Genomic DNA, 19,878 nt, shown 5'->3' on the forward strand with positions numbered 1-19,878 from the left:
TCCCTTTGATAAGGTCCTGGCAACTTAGTAGCAAAGCTCCCTGCTAAGGAACCCCCAGCGCACCCTGCAACCAGCCCAGGGGAAAGGGGGTCCCGATCAATAACCTCAAAAAAAAAAAAAAAGTCAATGCAGCCAGCCAAGTCACATCGCAAGCTTTTGGCCCGGGGGACAGGGTAAGGGGGCAGCTTTTTTTTTTGGAAGTTGTGGATATACCGTGCACTTAACTCCCTTGCAGGACCCTCGTGTGTCGGCTCCTGCCTTTGATGTTCGCAGTTAAACCCACAGCTCAGTTTTTGTTGGAATAGCCTGGAGGACATTTGGTGCATGGAATGACTGCTTGAAACAAGACCTGGGTGGAAAGGGGAGGGGGGTGGTGGTGGGGGGGAATCGGATCTTTTGTATAAGCAGGGGAGGAGGAGGAGAGAGGGGGGGGGGGGGGAAGAAGGGAGAATCACGTTCAGTTCTCTTTGATCGTGTCTCTTACTCCTCCAAAAGCTCCTCCGTTCCCGAACCTCCACCAAATGGATCCGCTGCTGGTGCTGCCGCCGAAGCCGGAGGAGGAGCGGGCAGCCGATCGCCGTCCCGTGTGAGGGAGGGGGGAGGGGTGGGAGCCGGAACCCCCTCCTGGATGAATGGTAAGTTACTAGCATGACTGATTCCGCTGATGGCCCCTCTCTCTGGCTCGCTTTGATGTGCTCTTGGCTGGCTTTGAAGTTTGGGTTGGTTTTTTTTTTTTTTTTCTTTTAAAAGAAAAGCAGTTTCTCCGGGCAGCAGAATGCGCTGCTTTGGGGGTCGGGGGCTGAATCCTAGGTTTTTGTGTGTGTGGGGGGGGGGGGGAGTCTTTATTGGGGGGGGGGGGTACTGGAAGGTGAGATGTGTGTAGTGAGACGCCCCCTATCCTGCTTTCTCCCCTCCACACTGCCTCCTCCTCCTCCTCCCCCCGATCACCCCCCCTCTTCCTCCCCCCCCCTATCAGCACGCCCCGTGAACTCAAAAGAGGCTCTGCATGCTTAGTTAGGGGTCAGTTGTTGCATGAGACTCTGAGAGGAAAGCAAGTGGCTCAGGACTTTTTTTTTTAATTTTTTTTTTCCAGGCATCGCCAAAACCTCACTGAAACCCGAGATTTTCCCAGCCTGTCGCCATTGCTGCGGCGTTTGAAGGATTATCGTTCGGTGCTTGGCGCCCGGTGGATTGCTATGCTGTTGTTGGTGCTTCGTTTTTAGGAAAGGGGGGGTGTATGTGCCTGGTTGTTGCTGGGGGAGGGGGTCCCCCTATTATGATCACCCTCCTCCTCTTTTATTCGTGTGTGTATACACGCATGCATGATTTTTTTTGTGGCTCACTCCTCCAAACTACTTTGAAATCCGAGATGAGAGAACTTGCCCCGGTATGCGGTGCATTAAGGTAGGGCAGTGCTTTTTTTAATTTTTTTATTTTGCTGTTTAAAAAATCTTGCAAAGTGTGGTTCCCCGGGCCGGGCTTGCGTTGGGCTGGTGGTGCTCTGTGTCTCGGTCCGGTTCCCGTGTCCGTCTTGAATACTTGGCTTATTCCTATTTTCTTTTGTGTCACTTCCTGAGGGGTTAAACACTTGTCTTGTCTAAAATCTGCCCCGGGAATAATAATCAAGCCGCGGGGACCACCGATACCTCCCCGCAACCATTTCAAACAGTCCATACTTGCGTGTCTGTGACTAAACAGTCGCGGAAGACAGGGGAGATTTTGGGGAGGGGGGAGGGGGTCCTTTGCATCGTATGATCAGTAAATATTAATATTTTTGTATTCTAATGCCGTGCAGCTGTAGCATGTATTGCGCCGAAAGGGTTTTCTGTTCATATTAATATGTAACATTTCTGATGGCTTGAGATGGGGGGGGGGGGGGAAGCAGATGTTGGAGGGGGGCATGTTTTGTAGTTACATTCAAGTTTAGGGGTGGGGAGGATGTTTGGCAGCTGTGCTTGACTTACGGGTGCATGATATTTTTATTATTATTATTTAAAAATGGTTGGTGTTTACGTTATTTTAACCATACAGGTTATATTGAGGGTGTAAATATTGAGGATGTATTTTCTTGTCCTGTCTTCTCCCAGTTAGCTCGGGAGTTCAGAGTGCACCTTAAAAAAAAAAACAACAAAAGCAGATCTACAACTTTTGATTGCACTGAAGATAGTTGGGCAGCCTTATTTGAATGAGAAGAGCTGAAACGCCTGTTTACTTTTTAGTCTTTGATGTTGGGCGGATCTGGTTTTGATTAGATCAATGACTTTTTTTTTCTTCTTTCCTCTCCTCTTTGCTTTTCAGAGGGAAGACGGCTCAGAGGATCCCCTGCTGACTGCAGAAAGAGAGAGCTGATTGCTGTGGAGCTTAACCCCCCACCCCCCTCCCACCCACCCCCAGATAGCCGAGCAGTTTGGAGCCATGAGCAGGGCCGTCTTGGTGCCTCCCCTCCCGGATCCTAGCGGCAGCTTCAGAGAGGACGCCCCGCGCCCCCCCGTGCCAGGGGAAGAGGGGGAAGCACCACCATGCCAGCCTCCGGGCCCCCCACTCCCTCCCAAACCGCAAAGCTCCAAGGCCATGGCGCTTTCGGCCACCCCCCGGAGGAATGAGGATGGCCTGGGGGAGCCGGAAGGCAGCGCCACTCCGGATTCCCCCCTGGCACGATGGACCAAATCCCTGCATTCCTTGCTGGGCGATCAGGACGGCGCTTATCTGTTCAGGACATTCCTGGAAAGGGAGAAATGTGTGGATACCTTGGACTTCTGGTTCGCCTGCAACGGCTTCAGGCAGATGGACCTTAAGGATACCAAAACTCTGAGAGTGGCCAAAGCCATCTACAAGAGGTACGTGGAAAACCACAGCATCGTCTCCAAGCAGCTGAAGCCTGCCACCAAGACCTACATCAGGGACGGCATCAAGAAACAGCAGATCGATTCGGTGATGTTTGATCAAGCCCAGACCGAGATCCAGAGGGTGATGGAGGGGAACGCTTACCAGATGTTTTTGACTTCGGAGGTATACCTCGAGTACCTAAGGAGTGGGGGAGAAAACCCTGCCTATGTTAACAACGGCAATGGTGGGCTCGGGAGCCTAAAACTGGTCTGTGGCTATCTCCCAACTTTGAACGAGGAGGAGGAGCTGAGCAGCGCCGACCTGCAGAACAAAGCCTTGGCTTCGGGGCTGGGACTCTCCGGCAAGGCTCGGAGGGCGACCGAAGCGGTGGAGACTGGATACAGGTAAGTCCTCCTGGCTGGAAACCTGATGTTGGGCTTTAGACTGCGCTTAAAAAAAAAAAAAAAAGCAAAAGATGCACAGGTTTGATGCCGGTGCAGATTATTGACAGCTGCAAAGAAAAGTCCGGTTGGTTTTTAATCCTCTCAGCTGGGTATTGATCCCTTTAAAGATCTGCTTTGTAGCTTTAAGTTGTAGCTTAAGATAGACGTATAACGAAATAGTTGCTCTGATGGATAAGGGGTGTGTGTGTGTCTTACGGGCTTCCCAAGCACCACGTGTTTACGTGTCCGTGTGTGTTCATAATGGTTTCAGTGCAGTCGGGACCCCTTCTCAGCCCAGTCTGACCCTGTACCCCCCATCGTTTGGCACCTGTCACTCTGTAGATCTCAGGTAGGCTTCTTTCTGTTGCCTTTAGCTTGTGCTCTCTTGCGCAGGGGCCAGCTCTGTGGCAGCTGAGCACCCTCCCCCCCAGTATTGACCAGGTCGGTGCCTAGGGAGGGGCAATTTTTGTATTGTGATGGGCATCCCCAAGCCTGCTTGAAATGTTGGCTCCCTGTGCAAGTGTTGTAATAACGTTGTTCGCCCTGAGCCGGGCTCATCTGCCTTCCATTAAATCCTCTTGTTTCAACATCAGTGAGAGCGGCCTCTCGCTTTAAGTAGGTTGGGGGCTAACAGATGGCCCTCTGTTGGCTGAAAGAGCTTCCTGTCCTTTGAAAGAACTCGCTGATGGATCTCATTTGCTGGGAAGTTATTGGAACCGAGAGTTTGGCTTCAATTAGCAAAGTAAATTGCACAGCGTTCTGGCGCAAAAAGCTTGGAGTTCTCCTCCACAGATCCGTTTAAGTTGTGCTTAACATTCTTAGCAATAATAACAATAATTCTTTAGCATCCAGTTTCCCCACAATATCGTTTTCATTTGAAAACAAAGATATGCGTTTGCCTTAAAAAAAAAAAAAAGTTCTGTGTAGGGTAATGATTTTATGGGAAAGCTCGGCAAACGCTTAATTTGGGCAACTGGAGAAGGGAAAGGACCAGACAGTCCGATGTTACGTCTTAGACGGCTTATTGGGGACAGTCAGTGTCCACAGAACCGAAACTAGGCTGAAAAACTTCAGCCACTGCTCGGGTGCTACCTGGCGGCTGAACGTGTGGATCTTTTTTTTTTTTTGGGGGGGGGGGGGGAGGGGTTGTAGAACTGATTAGAGGCCACCAGATGCCATAGGAATTATACATTCTTGCAGACACCTTCGTGCAAAAGCAATATTTAGAAAAATGAAGCACACCTGGGGCAACTACTGTAACCTGGCCCTGCTTTTTGTTTTTAAGTAATTTTAGATAAACGTCTTTGATCACTTCACTACTTAATGGTTTAACTGGTGATCGTTTTTGGTGCAAACCTGAGCCCTCTAGGGACAAGGGAAATAACTACCTCCTAGGGTAACAGAATGTAACTGGCCACTGAAAAAGTGTGTGAACCACCAAGACGCATGTTGTCAATTTATTTTTTGGTGTGGTGTGGTGCTCAGGAATTTAGGATAGGTTGAGTTATAGATAAGAATTCTTGGCTGCAAAAACAAAACCCTTCATTGTTAAAAATGCTGAATTTTGAAAACATTTCGTACTGGCTTCTGTACCTGGCATCACTTGAGTGTAAAAGCAAGCAAAAGATACTTAAGCACTTTGCCGGAGAAAGTGGTGGAGGCGGTTAGCTTGGCAGAGTTTAAAAAGGGGTTGGACGGTTTCCTAAAGGACAAGTCCATAAACCGCTACTAAACGGACTTGGAAAAATCCAAAATTCCAGGAATAACATGTATAGAATGTTTGTACGTTTGGGAAGCTTGCCAGGTGCCCTTGGCCTGGATTGGCCGCTGTCGTGGACAGGATGCTGGGCTCGATGGACCCTTGGTCTTTTCCCAGTATGGCATTACTTATGTACTTAAAAGCAGGGCTGGTTGTATGCAGGCAGTGAGGAAACCAAATAGCCCTAGTGAGAAAGAAGGCTGGGTCTGGGTTTTGTAAAGTCAGGCATGTGGCAGCTCCCTAGCACGGGTGATTAAAAAGGGAAGGAGTTGGGACTTCAGAAGGCTTATAGCACACAGTGATGGAAGGGATGTCACTAGGACCTCCAGGAAGATGATTCACATCTCTTATTTTTTTTTTCCTCCTCAACTTCCCCTCCCAGTTCCTTTGTGATGTAATCCGCTTTCATCAAAAGCATGTGGAACTAATTTATGGTGCAACCTATGCCATTCCTTGCTATCTTATATTTTTATTTATTTAATTTTTGGTTTTGATCTTCTCACTGAAAGTAGCTAAGCGTAAAAGTAATTCCCTGGCTGTGTTAAGTACCTGACTCTGCAGCAGGGCCTCCTGCATAGGCCAAGTGAGAACTTGAGGCCTAAAACTTTTAGTCATGCCTGCCTTTGTGGTAGCAGGCCTCTGGTATTGAAGAGGCCCAACTTCCCCTCCCCCCCCCCCCCCCTTCCTCTCCTGTGCTAAAAGCTCAGGTTTTCTTCTTGCTTGAAGAACAGTGGAATGCAACACAGCAGGGGAGCGGGGAAGTGTTTGTGAGAGCAGGGAGTAAAGACTGCTCAAGAGGTCGAAAGTGGATAACCAGGGGCCCCGGGGAAAACAAAGGGACTTGGAGATACCAGAGGCAGGGGGAGTGCTGCTTTCCATTAAGACAGCTGTGCTGCTCACTTAAATCAAACTTCAGTCACCTCCAAGACCTGCCCAGTGTTTTGATGGTGGGGGAGGGGAACTTGAAAGGCCACAAGAAACCCACTGAGCCTGCTGTCACATTGCTGGGTGGGGGGGGTGGGGGGGGGAGGAGGGGGAAGCAAGTTTTCCCTGTAAATGAGCTTGGTGATCAAAATCAGTAAGTAGAGCCAGGCTGAAGAATGAGAGGTTTTTACCTTTTTATTTTGGAAACTAAATTTGACCACGCTGGGAAAAGCTACAGTAAATCTATGTGACACTCATAAGGTAGGGTTTTTGGGTCAGCTGATAAATGGAACACATTCAGAGGGGGTATTCAGTTGGGTACTAAGTCATTATACTACTTTGTGGGGGGGCAGGGGGGGGGATTTATAAATGGCACTCCAAAATTACGCCTGCTGAAACCTGGTGTAAATGCTGTCGGCCAAGTTAAACGCACTAACCTAGTATTCTATAACTACATGTGCAACTTTTTGCAACACACCTGACATGCCTATGCCCCTCCCATGGCCACACACCCTTCTGGGATAAGTGCTATGGGAGATGCGCACGCAAATTTTGGTGAGTGCCAATTAACATAGTAATTGGTTGTTGGCACCCAATTAAAGAGCTCATTAACCAATTAATTTGCATGCACCCAAATATGGGCCTCCTATGAAGAATCCAGGGGCTTGTGATCAATGGTCAGGTTCACCCTGTCACCAATGAAACCAAAAATATAGAGAAAAATATGTTGCAAAAATGAAAATTAAACCTTCTTAAACATCTCCCATTGAGTTGTGATTTGCATCTGGCTGAATTTTGCTGGAATGAAGTGGTGCATTTAGTTTTATGAGCAGTAAGGCCTCCACTTGGTGGATGTGTTTCTAGCACGGTATTTGCAGAGGGATTCACACACTTGTATGGTTTTAGCTCCCCTGGGCTGTGATGAAATTACTCACATGCTTTTGCTTTCTTGTCAGGTGCTACAAAAGAAACGATGCGGTTAATCCATACCATGTGAATTCGGGCTATGGCTTTGTACCTGCAACCAGCGCCAATGACAGCGAAATATCTAGTGATGCTCTGACAGATGATTCGCAATCCATGACTGACAGTAGCGTGTAAGTATTGGGGTTAAATTTGGAGATCCAGTTTTCCATGGTGTAAATGGCCTGCTCTCCTGTCTATCTGCAGGATAAAGTTTGTGCATAGGCCCCCTCTCTGAAGAACCTGCAACCAGTTCGAGCCAGGGAGGCTGAGTGACCTTACCAAAAGCCCACAAAAGTGAGCAAACGGGGGTGGAGTGGGGGGATGACATTTGGGGCTACAGTCAACCTTTCATCACGACTGGTTCTCGAAAACCAGACACTGTTTTTCTGGTCTTAAGAGCTCACCATATGTTGGATGGCCTGAAATCTCAACTTTTTGGTTCTTGAAGGGCTAGGTCTCCTGTACGAGCCTAGGGCTGCTCATCCATCCTTTTATCTTTATCCTTTTTCTAGACTGAAGTTTCACAGTCAACCTTTCATCATGACTGGTTCTCAAAAACCAGACACTGTTTTTCTGGTCTTAAGAGCTCACCATATGTTGGATGGCCTGAAATCTCAACTTTTTGGTTCTTGAAGGGCTAGGTCTCCTGTACAAGCCTAGGGGCTGCTCATCCATCCTTTTATCTTTATCCTTTTTCTAGACTGAAGTTTCAGTTCCACAGAGGGTCTGCTGAACCCTATCACATCTGAAAAGTTTAATGAGCAGTGAGGGCGATTCTTTGGTAATTTTGTTGAGAGCTTTCTGATTTGTCCTTTTAGCAGAACAAAACTGTTTGAGAGGGGGGGCTGGAACAGCTTGTAAGTGGAGACTGCAAACACTAATGCCTCCACGCTCTTTCCCCTGAGGCTGTCGCCCGCCTTCATCAAATGAGGCCGTGAAATCAAAATTGCTCTTTTAGTGTGCCACTGATCTGAACTGGAGTACCCAACTGGAATTAAGGCAGCAAGGTAGAACAGCTGTAATTCTCTCTGTTCAATAATCTGTATTTTAGCCTCAATTAAATCTAATTTAACAAATTGCGCATAACTTGGGCCACAGGCACTCATTGAAGAGGCCAAAAACTGTATTTGGGAAACGAGTCTTCTACCCCTGCTCAAACTGAGGTTGTTTTTTTTTTTTTTTTTTGCTTGGGGATTAAAATGTGTGGTAAATACACCCATGAATTTCCCAGCCCACATTGTAACTGCATCTGTCATCAGCAGAGCAAGGAATGAGGCCGTGTGTATTTTATCTGTTCTTCAGAAGTCCTATGCATGTGAGTGTCAACATTCGTTGCACGGTTAACCCTCTGAACTCCAGATGTAAATATATTTAACATGACGTCTGTGGAGATGTTGTGTGCGTGTGTGTGTGTGATGGAGTCTGTGGCTGTTTGGGGTAATAATACTGGTTTTTAATTTACAGAGAACCAGTTCTTGCATAGGGGCCTTTTTTTCCCCCTTACTGGCCCTGCTTGTATACATGGATCATGAGTCGGTGGAGCATTCATTGGGTTAGTCATTTTTGGACCAGAGTCGGGGTCACCAGGGATTTGCAGGGTTGGGATTATCAGGTTCTCTTCACAGCAGTGCCAGTACAGACGAGAGCGCTGATTGAGAAATAAAGGGCCTTTGGTGGATGAAGGGCTTAACTGAATCGCTTTCAGCCTATTGTTAGTCTAGGGGAGCTTAGAGGGGATAAGAACGTACCAGGCTACTTTGAAATTTACTTGAACAAGTGAATGGGAGATGCTTCATAAAGCAGCTCATGAAAGGACGGGGACTGTTTTTCCTGCCATAAGAATAGGCAGGCAGGCTATGAGTTGCTGGGGAAGCTTGGCTGATTAAACTCCAGGGAGCTTCAAGTCTGAGGAGGTGGGGGAAGGGGGGGGGAAGCATGTGGGTCTTCTTTGAATGGATAGCAAAAAGGGTGTTTGCAGGACAGGATTCTTCAGTTTCTGCTGCAAACAAAACTCCTTAAATGTACTGATGCAACAACTGCAAAGCAAGGTGGACTGATGTAAGGGTGCATTTTTGCTCCTGTGTTCCCAGCTGAGTTCCCCCCTAGTGGTGGTTTTATAGTATAACATTCTGAACTGTGTATTTTTTGCATGACTTTTATTTAAAAACTATTGTTAAGGCTTAACTTCTGAAATGTCCTTGAACTGCGTTTCTTCCCTCTTTAATAACATTCATGAGAGGCGGGCTGTCAGTTCTGTTGCCTACTGACTGTGTACCAGCCCCTCCCCCACCTCCAAATTTCCCCTGAAATGGAATACATGCAGTGAGTTTTAGGCCTTTGCTGTATGAACCTCTGAGTAGAAATACCACACTCCTTCGTGACAAAATCACTCAATGGGGACCGTGGAAAGGACATTGGGGGCAGGTCAGGGGTATCAAAATTGCAATGCTGGAGAGCCACAAACCAGTCTGGTTTTCAGGATATCCCTCCATGAGAGAGATTTGCATACAGTGGAGGCATTACAAGCAAATATTTCTCATAGATATTTGTTAATGTGATAAAAAAAAACTGGGTTCACAATCTATAAAAGCACGTAATGGACATAACACAACTGTTCCGTTCTCCGATTCCCTAATGCGGCTGTGCCACATGAACTTGATCTTACCACAACATCACCCTGTATTTGTTCACACCGGAGCCTGCAAAGGCCTCTCCGGTACTATGTAAGCCACATTGAGCCTACAAATAGGTGGGAAAATGTGGGATACAAGTGTAACAAATAAATCAAAATAAAGTGATAGTATATCTCAATACAGCATACATTATTACCACTTAATATTTAAATCATTATTCCACAAAACTATTTTAAATATATTTAAAGAATAAAAACAGTCTGAACTTCCTCCAGACCAAATGCCACCTCATCACCCTGTCCAATGTTCATAACAGATATAATTTTCAGCTTACATTGCGCATGCCCCAAAATGCTCAAATAACAAAAATTGGCAAGTGAGATTATATTCCCAGTGGCTCAGTTGGTAAGTCCCAAGTGTTGATAGCAGAAGTCGAGCTTGCAAATAGGCATTAAAAAAAAAACAAAACAAAAAAAACAGCTCATGCAGATGGTAACAAACTCAACTCAGCTAGCCATTGGCAGAGAGACTCAAGCTGGTATACATAAGAACATAAGCACTGCCATGTTGGAACAGACTAAAGGTCCATCAAGACCAGCATCCTGTTTCTAACAGTGGCTAATCCAGGTCACAAGTACCTGGCACGATCCCAAAACAGTACAATATAGTTTATGCTGCTTATCCTAGAAATAAGCAGTGGATTTTCCCCAAGTCCATTTTAATAATGGTCTATAGAGTTTTCCTTTAGAAAGCCATCCAAACCTTTTTTTTTTTAAACCCCGCTAAGCTAACTGCTTTGTACAAGATGTCCAAATCCTTTTGAACACTCTGGAGACAGTCACTTCTGGGGTTCACCAGCATGGAAAACTCTTATCACACCATCAGATTAATGATCATATATCCAAGCTCGACATGACATCATGTTTCGCCCCAAGGCGTTCTCTAGAGCTGGAACTAAAAGAGAGATACAGAGTACAAACTAACTTGAGCACAATGTCTTAAACCCTCAAACTAACCCTCCCCCCCCATATTTGTAATAGAACATATTACAAAAACTTACCTAAAGGGTTTTTTTTTTGTGTGTGTGTAAAAAACCACATTGTAACAGAGTACCCCAGCGAGCGGCTGAACCACCCGCCGCCAAACTCTGGAATAGCCTTCCGGAAATGTGTTGCTCATGTGGATGTCCTGCAAACTAGACTGGTTTGTGGCCTGCTATAATTATACTTGGAGAGTATGCGGTCTTGAAGCTTGCCTTTCGTATGTCAGAAATGATGTAAACAAAATGGTCCTATGAAATTTGTATAGGACCAGGATTAAAATCAGCAGAATGCCACAAATGAACAACTGAGGGGTTGTCGCTGCTTTCAGCACCCATCCCAGGTATCCCTAAATCCTTCTGGAATTAATTTCTTTTGACATCACTGGTGATGTTGCACGATGCTATTTTTTTCTTTTCTTTTTTTTTCCGCAGCTCTTTTGATTTGTGCATCCTTTGCCAAGTGCCATAATAATGCATGTTGGAAGTTTTAATTTCCATTTCTAGACAAAGGGGAAAGGATTTCTTTTAGTCCTTATTTATGGATTTACTTTGGACACAGGGGAATGCTGCTGAGCGAACTTCAAACGTTGCCTTATCTTACAAACCAGGCTTTTGATGTTTGCAAGATTAGAGTCTAGTTTCTCAGCTTTTGCCAAAATAAAGTTGGGAGTAAACCCATGTGTGCATGCATCAGATCTTCCGAAAAGCTGTAACACAGTTACATTCAGGTTAGGCTGGGCATATCTGAACCACGGGGGGGGGGGGGGTCCCTTTTAAAATGGCAAGGTGACCGGAGCAGAGCAGGCTTTCAGATTGGTGTTCCCCTAGAAAGGGCTTGGCTTCCTACTAAACTGATTTTAGCTAAACGCTTCATAATTTAAAATCTAGGCTATTTCATTCCTAGATTCAGGAACTATTCCCTCAAACCCCCTCGGTATTTTATTTTCCTCTAGGGCAGGGGCTCTCAGCCAGCCAGGCAGGTTTTCAGGATATCCACAATGAATTTGCATAAGAGGGATTTGCATTGCATTTGCCACTCAGAGAGAACTTTTACCAGTGACCCAAGACGGATTATTCCCGTTCCTTTTAAGTATAGTCCAGCAGAATTTGTCCAAGTGATCCTCTCAATATTTTAAACTTGGGAGTTTGTATTCACATCTCTTTATCCTTTCAGATTGTTTAACTTTGATTTGATGATGAATTTACATTAAAAAAAAAAAAAAAAAACAAGTGGAAAAGCCTTAAAAAGGAGAGTGGATGGTATATGATGTTGCTGGGTGGGTTATAGATTTTATTAAACATGTATTCCTTGTTGACAATTGGTCTTCATTTAGCCTTTTTCGAACAGGACCCTAAACTTTGAGGCATATTTGTTTTCATTTGGAGCTTCCAGGTCTTAAAGTGCAACAGATCCTTGGCTCTGCTTGCAACCCAAGTGCACACCTGTCTCCCACTTCCCTGGTGCACCTTCCTGCAGGACTAATGCTCACGTCAGGGAGGGTGCAAAAGTCTTATGCTGTTAACTTTCAAATGTGATTAAAGGCCACTAGGGGGCGCTCCTAGCAATCCCACTCTGAAGACCCCGAGCTCAGTAGCAGACCTTTTGCGTTTTACCACTCCGCATTTTGCCACTTGGAAAACCACAATAAGTTGTAAATAGAAGTAAAAGTATTTCTGGAAATGCCGAAAGACACAGAAGGGAACAAGCACACCCTAGATAAAGCAGTACATATCAAGTCAAGCAGACTTATTTCTGGACACTATTATAATTATTCTTGCTAATGGTTTCTATCTTTGCAAACTATACATTTTCCAGGTAGCATTAAATGTTGCACTTGTGGGAATTTTGATGTCACTCCAAAAAGGTTTCAGAGCTACAGAACAACTGGTCTAGTAATAGAAAGATACAAGTTACTGTGACAGACAAACCATAGCATTCAGAACAGAATTAGCATGCTACTAAAAATTCTTGTTTGGGAGGCGGTGCTAGTGCTGGGCAAGACTTCTACGGTCTGTGCCCTGAAAATGGCAGATACAAATCAAGGTAAGGTATACACAAGAAGTAGCACATATGAGTTTATCTTGTTGGGCAGACTAGATGGACCGTGCAGGTCTTTTTCTGCCGTCATCTACTATGTTATGTTTATCTGCATTCATACTCCCAATTTCACCTCGATCTGAGTTTTTATTTGATTGTTGGGTCTCGCCAGCTGCGAAAGCCTAAGAGGACAAAGATTTTTAAAAATTTTAATTAAATCCAGCAGCAGAACAGGGAGACAATGATTCTGCAAAAACTGAACTTTCTAATGGTAATATGTTTTTATGAAACAGTATTCAAATTATAAGCTCACATTCAACCAAATCAGACTAAAAAACACAAAAACCACACACGTAAGGGAAAGGATGTACCGCCTTTCTGTGGTATTTTGCAACTACATTCAAAGCGGTTTACATAGATACAGGTACTTATTTTGTACTAGGGGCAATGGAGGGTTAAGTGACTTGCCCAGAGTCACAAGGAGCTGTAGTAGGATTCAAACCCAGCTCCCCAGGATCAAAGTCTACTGTACTAACCACTAGCCTGCTCCTCCATGAGCAACATTCCATGTAGAATCTCAAATAGTAGCAACAGAATCTCCAATAGTCACAACATTCCATCTAGAATCTCAAATAGTAGCAACATTCCATGTAGAATCTCAAATAGTAGCAACAGAATCTCAATAGTAGCAACATTCCATGTAGTAGTTCAAATAGGGAAAGGGAAATGGGACTTGATATACCGCCTTTCTGAGGTTTTTGCAACTACATTCAAAGCGGTTTACATATGTTCAGGTACTTATTTTGTACCTGGGGCAATGGAGGGTTAAGTGACTTGCCCAGAGTCACAAGGAGCTGTAGTAGGATGCGAACCCAGCTCCCCAGGATCAAAGTCTACTGTACTAACCACTAGCCTGCTCCTCCATGAGCAACATTCCATGTAGAAGCTCAAATAGAGAAAGGGAAATGGGACTTGACATACCACCTTTCTGAGGTTTTTGCAACTACATTCAAAGAGGTTTACGTAGATACAGGTACTTATTTTGTACCTGGGGCAATGGAGGGTTAAGTAACTTGCCCAGAGTCACAAAGAGCTGCTGTGGGGAATTGAACCCAGTTCCCCAGGATTAAAGTCCACTGCACTAACCACTAGGCTACTCCAGAGCATGAATATAGCATGCATGAAATGATGACCAGAGGAGCATCAGACAGGTTGCACCTGGTACTGAATAAGAGATGCTCAGAAGCTGAACAGTACCAGGCTGCAACATTCATTACCCGGCAGCTGGTTGAATGGCAGAAAAGGACAACAGGCACTGGCTTAACATAGTAACATAGTAGATGACGGCAGATGAAGCCTTGCACGGTCCATCCAGTCTGCCCAACAAGATAAACTCTTTACACATGTTATGCGATACTTCATATGTGTATACCTGACCTTGATTTGTCCTTGCCATTCCCAAGTTTATAGCTCTGACAACTTAAGCTCAACTGTTAGCCCACCCTCAATTATTTCATTATGTCAATTGCCTAAAGGTCACCACAACCCAGCTGTGACATACAGAACAGAGAAGGGAAGGCCTCTCTTCAATCAGATTATCTGGAATGATAGATTCTTACAGAGAACATTGCATGCTACCAGTCAGCATCTAGTTAGATAATATATTTCAGTCTAAATTACAGACTAAATTATAGTTAATTAATTCTTCTTGGGTGTTCATTTTAGGCTTTGCTTTGTGTCTCACAAGCCCAGGCACGATACCTTTTCCAGCATGGGCTACTTCTGGTTGTGGGATTTATGTGCTTGGGCTTATATAGCTAATATCTAGGTCCCACCCCCACCCCCACCATGACCCTAATGAACCTTGCTCTAGAGGCAAGGTGTATTGGGTATGATCTCTGTATCTAGATTTACTTCTGGAGCTTAGTGCTTGTGTCTTGTCTGAGAGCTTTCTTCTAGAATTTATTGACTCAATATGTACAGGCAGCATATTGGCCCTTGAAGGGTGAGCTTAAGAATAACAGATATAAGCAAGTTATAGTCGCCTTGGGGATCACTTGGCGCTATATCCAGTGCTGAAAATAAATAAATATTGTTGAATTTTGATAATCTGCCTTGTTTATGGGTCAATAGTCATGACCCTGTCCATGTATACATCTCTGTCTACGGTAACCATCCCTTAGCTTTAAACTGCAAAAAGTTTGATTTGTTAGCTTAGCTGTTCTTAACCGTTCAGTGCTAAGTCAGAGGACTTGCTGAGTTCGTCAACTTTTATGTGTCCGGGAGCAGGAGAGGTGCCATATTCCTTTTAAGCAGTAGCTTCTTTCCTATTTCCTATTTTATTGTCTGTGGTGATTTGACCATTTGGTTTTCGAAGTAGGAAACCATATTGTTACATTGTTTCAGCAAAGCTTTTCCACGTAATCGGCATCTACTATTGGTGAAAAATAGTGACTGCGAAAAATAATTTGGCTTGCCTCTTTCTGTTAGTACTTGCCTCAGTTGCCAGGGTGCCGTTTTGAAGACACTGTGTTTTTGGCAGCTGCTTTTGAATTGGGCATTATTGGCTAAGAAAGTTCCGTTTAGTTACTCTGCCAGGAATGTGCCGTCAAGTCATCATCCTGCCTCGCTGCACCATTCCTTCTGAAGTCTCAGGAAAGGAACCCCAGTCATGTAACCACTCCATGTGAAGTGTCATGCCAGACGGACCACAGTAATGTGGAACCATGGGCCAACAAATCTTTTTGCTTGTATGGAGACTTTTTTAGCCCAGTTTGGAACTGTGAAATGTTTGTTGTTGTTTGCCTGGTTCCCTATCTGTTTACAGCTATTTCACCGAGAACAGGTTTTTGGCCAGGGCAATGATTTGGCATAATGAAACATGAGGTGAAAAGAATGATTGGAATGCAGGGCCAACTTTATTGTGGGCTGATGTAGTGCGATGACAGTTTTGGAGGGGTATCTTGGGTGTGTTGTAGAAGAATTTGGAAGGAGAGGTTTTGGTTGATTGCAGATGTCTTCTTTCAATGTTTGCAGAGATGGGGTTCCTCCTTATCGACTTGGGAGCAAGAAGCAGCTACAGAGAGAGATGCATCGTAGCGTGAAAGCCAACGGGCAAGTTTCTCTACCTCATTTTCCAGTAAGTGTAAAAGGTGAAGTGGGAAAAGCTTTATTGGTTAAAATATCTCAATAAGAGGGAATGTCCCCAGCTCTAGAAGAGGGACGGCCAGAGGGATGGAGGTTTTTTTTTCTGAGGCTTAACCTTGATCTCACTCCTTTGGGTAGTAGGGTTATGGTAGCCTTGGCTGTATTTTCTTCTTACCCCAAACTCATTTGTTACACCAGAACACCACAAAATTGAGTTTGACTGAGGTGTATGGGGCTGTAGTCTCAAAACCCATTGAGGCAATTCGCTCAGCTTGCGCCTAGGCGCTGCAAAGGTGCCTTTAATTGGCGTTTTCATGCAGTAGAGCCCTGGGCGCTATTCTGTAAAGTAACGCCTAACATGTAAGTCCAAGGTGGGTGTAAACATGGGCGGACCATGGGCATGGTGTCAAATAACGCACCTAACTTATAGAATACCTAGTTGGTTATTCTATCTCCTTGGCGCATTTAGGTGTGACTATTTACAGCTGCCATTGACACGGCATAAAGCGCCATGCCTAAGTTTTGGCGTGCTAGTGCAGGCTTGTGCTAGTGTTCTATAACCCTTTAGGTGTGCCTAAGTGCCTTCATAGTACTGGCACTAAGTGCCCCACATTTCAGTGCCTAAATCGAGATGCCAAGTCATAGAATTGCCTTCCCATTGGTTACATGGTCTTCAAGGGCTCTTAAGAATGGTGGAAAAATCCCCTTTGAATAAGGTCTAAGGCAGGGGCTCCCAAACCTTTTCGGTTTGTGGCACCCCCCCCCCCCCCCAGCTCAGTCACATGGGTCTCCCTTTCCCTGCAGCCCTGTCCTCTCACACCAGCACACCTCTGCCTTCCCTAAATCCAGCATCGCTCACTACCTTCCTTCTTCAGGTCCAGGATCGCTGCCACTTCCTTCTTCCTCCGCTACCACTTCAGTGCTCGCAGCTTACATTTTCAGGCCATCCGCAATTCACACTGGGGGCCTTCCCAGTCTGCCGCGTCTGGCCCTCTCTGATGCAACTTCCTGTTGCAAGGGCAGGACGCACCATAGGGAAGTCCCCCGCCAGTGCTTGTGTGAATCGCGGACGGCCCAAAAACGTAAAAGCACTGTAGCGGCGGCGAGGGAAGAAAGCAGCAGATGCCGGTCCTGCGGGAGGGAAAAGTACTGAGCGATGTGCCGCAACACCCCTGAGAATTTGCTGCGGTGCGCCAGGGTGAAACAGCGCACAGTTTGGGAACCCACCGGCCTAAGGCCTGTTCTGTAGATTGAACAAAAATTTAAATCTTGAATCATCTTTGTTCTTTAAGCTACACTGACTGTCGATATGTCCAGCCTAGACAGACTTTCTGATTGTAGTTCAGGCTCTCACTGAGGCCTGGTAGAATCAGTGGTGTGAGGGGAAAACCTCACATACTGTCACTCTGACACTTACCTGCTCTTAACGTTTTAAAATTTGCTTTTTATTCCTAATTTTAAGCAGAAACCTCGGATGATATTTTGTATATTGCGTTTGTTTCTTCTCTTTTGTAAAAGAAAATTCTAAAGCGCGAGCTTGTAAATTAGATTATGTTGGCCTGGGGCGTGCAAATCGACTTTCTCCACCAGACAGCGCTTTGATCAGGCTCTGAATAGAGTCCAGCTTGTGTAAAAGTGACAACTTCCAGCAGTGTGGCCTTTTTCTTCCCCCACATCATTTCTGGAGCTAAGCGGTTGCCGTGGCGAAGGCCCTGCCTCATTTTGTGGGCAGGATGCTAGGAAGGGCGCTGATTCCACTCTTCGCTTTTGGGAAAAAAAAAAACAAAACCCCAAGCCAAAATAAATAAAAACAGATTTTGTAGTGGGGGAGGGGGGGAGAGAGGTTAATGGCAGATGAGAGAGGGAAGATGCCGGTGGGGGTTTAGTATGGCTTCTCGCATTGGCAGATGGCTCCTGATTTTTTTTTGTCTTTTTTTTTAATGTTCTGTGCTCCTGTTGGAGACGGTCCTTTTTTTCCCTTGATGGATCTGCTTCAGGCAGTGAAATCGCAGCAATATCGCACCGGTAGCCCGCAGCAGCTTTTTTTTCAAGCTCTGTACAAAGAGAGTTGGGGAGACGGGGGGGAGGTAGGGGGAAAAGATCTAGGACACTGTTGAGACAACACTACCTCAAAGATGCCCAGTGTGTAGCCAAGAAATAAATTATCACATCTCTGATCTGAAGCCGTTTCACTTCTTTTTTTTGTCCTTTTTTTTTTTTTTCAGTTTTCAACTCCTTTCTGTTTCTACGCTGCTGCTTTCCTTTCCTCGAGTAAAAGTCTTTCTCCCTCCCACCCCCTGAGTGGCTGTTTTTTTTTTTGATGTTTGACAACAGTCTTTGAAGTTTTTTCTACTTCAGAGTAGCTGCTGATGGGCTGGTTGTACTACAGAGAGACCAAGCAGGGACCTCCTCGGAGTGCGACCAACTGGTCCAGCCGTAGGCAAACGCTGACGGGGAAGGATGTCGCTCCATGAGGCCGCAGCGCCGACTCATAAAAATCCTAAGCCCGACCCTACCTGTTCACTGTTCTTCTTTCATCCCGACGTGGGGATGCAACGAGCATTGCAGCGCTCATGTTTAGACCCTCTGTATGCACGCCATCCGAGCTAAGTCATGGCCGTTCACGCCTCTCTTTCTCTGTCCTTTCTAGAGAACACATTGTCTTCCTAAGGAGATGACCCCAGTGGAACCAGCTGCCTTTGCCGCTGAGCTCATTTCCAGGCTGGAAAAACTGAAGCAGGAGCAAGAAACCATGAACAACCTGGAGGAGAGGCTGCAGCAGATCAAAGAGGTAGAGGGCGGGTTTTAACTCGTGCGCTGCTGGGAGGATTTGAGTAGCTGATACTGCCTGGGGATGCTGTTCTTTTTCACCTGTGTGTTAATTTGCAGCTGCCCTGTCTGGGAGGGAGGGCCGGGGGGGTTTGAGATGATCATATAATTTTCTTATGGCATGAGCAGAACTGATTTCTCTCTTTTTTTTTTTTTTTTTTTTTTCCTTGCTTGGTCCTGTTTCAAGCTCTGATGTTGCTTCTCAGTGTCTTTTTCGTTCTGTTTTGTAAAGGATGAAGAGAAAGAGGAATTGGAATTGTCTGTTGGTCCACCGTCCAATCAGGAGGCGGCGGCTCTCCAGCATCCACTGACTCTCCTGCCGTCAGGCACCTTTGAAGACGACCCTCAAGCGATCCTGGATGAGCATTTGTCCCGAGTACTAAAGACCCCCGGCTGCCAGTCCCCTGGCATAGGGAGGCATAGCCCGCGCGCCCGATCCCCTGACCAGTTCCGTATGGGAAAGACGCTTCCACTGCTGGCGCCCCCATCCTCTTGTATGCAGCTCAGCAACGGGTTAATAACAAAACAGACCACCAAGCACGTTCACCATCACTACATCCATCACCACAGTACTCCCAAGACGAAAGAGCAGATTGAAGCGGAAGCGGCTCAGAGAGTGCAGTGTTACTGTACCAGCGGTACCGATTGCTGCTATTTTGTAAAGAACAGGTTTTCTTGCAAAGCCTCGGACTTGCCCGTCAGCCCGATGGACTCATTATTTGGGTAAGCTGTTGCAAGTTATTTATCCGTTGTTGTTGTTTTTTTTGTTTGTTTGTTTTGGTTTTTTTTTTCTCGCACACTACCATTGAATATCTGCTATATATATATTTTTTTTTTCATAAACTTTATTGCAACCACAATAACAAAAAAACTCTTCACAACACAATACATCATGGTTATTTTCAATTTTTACCCCCCCCACCCCTCCCCCCCTTCCAAACCTTAAGGAATGATACAGACCAAACAGTTTAAATTGATCCAGGGTTTTTTTTTTAAACCGTTACAAAATTAACCGGTTAGTGTTGAAAATCAGCTTAACTGGTTAACTTTTTATCTGGGTTTTTCTTTTTTTAATAAACTTTATTGCAACCACAATAACACCAAAAACCCTTCACAGCACAATACATTGTGGTTATTTTTCAATTTTTACTCCACCCACCACCTCTGCTGCTCAAACCTTAATACAGACCATACAGTTCAAATCGATTCAGAGGTTTTTTTTTACCGCTACAGAGTTAACCGGTTAAGCCAATATTCAGTGCTAACTGGTT

The 19,878-nt window shown here is 45.4% G+C and overlaps 1 protein-coding gene across 2 annotated transcripts in view; it reads left to right on the forward strand.

The window, feature by feature from the left end:
- Positions 1-451: 451 nt before the first annotated feature.
- AXIN2 (axin 2) overlaps positions 452-19,878 on the forward strand; it is a 41,837-nt gene continuing 22,410 nt past the window's right edge. Inside the window, exons 1-7 of one of the 2 annotated variants that reach the window (XM_030208461.1) lie at positions 452-635; positions 1,094-1,404; positions 2,299-3,230; positions 6,909-7,049; positions 15,668-15,770; positions 18,429-18,569; positions 18,840-19,330. In XM_030208461.1, coding sequence (XP_030064321.1) covers positions 2,416-3,230; positions 6,909-7,049; positions 15,668-15,770; positions 18,429-18,569; positions 18,840-19,330 — 1,691 coding nt within the window. In that variant the 5' untranslated portion in view covers positions 452-635; positions 1,094-1,404; positions 2,299-2,415. The remainder of the gene's footprint in view (positions 636-1,093; positions 1,405-2,298; positions 3,231-6,908; positions 7,050-15,667; positions 15,771-18,428; positions 18,570-18,839; positions 19,331-19,878) is intronic. The other variant, XM_030208462.1, reaches the window with a different exon arrangement.

This window comes from Microcaecilia unicolor, chromosome 6 (assembly GCF_901765095.1).
Source record: "Microcaecilia unicolor chromosome 6, aMicUni1.1, whole genome shotgun sequence".
Classification (NCBI taxonomy): Eukaryota; Metazoa; Chordata; class Amphibia; order Gymnophiona; family Siphonopidae; genus Microcaecilia; species Microcaecilia unicolor.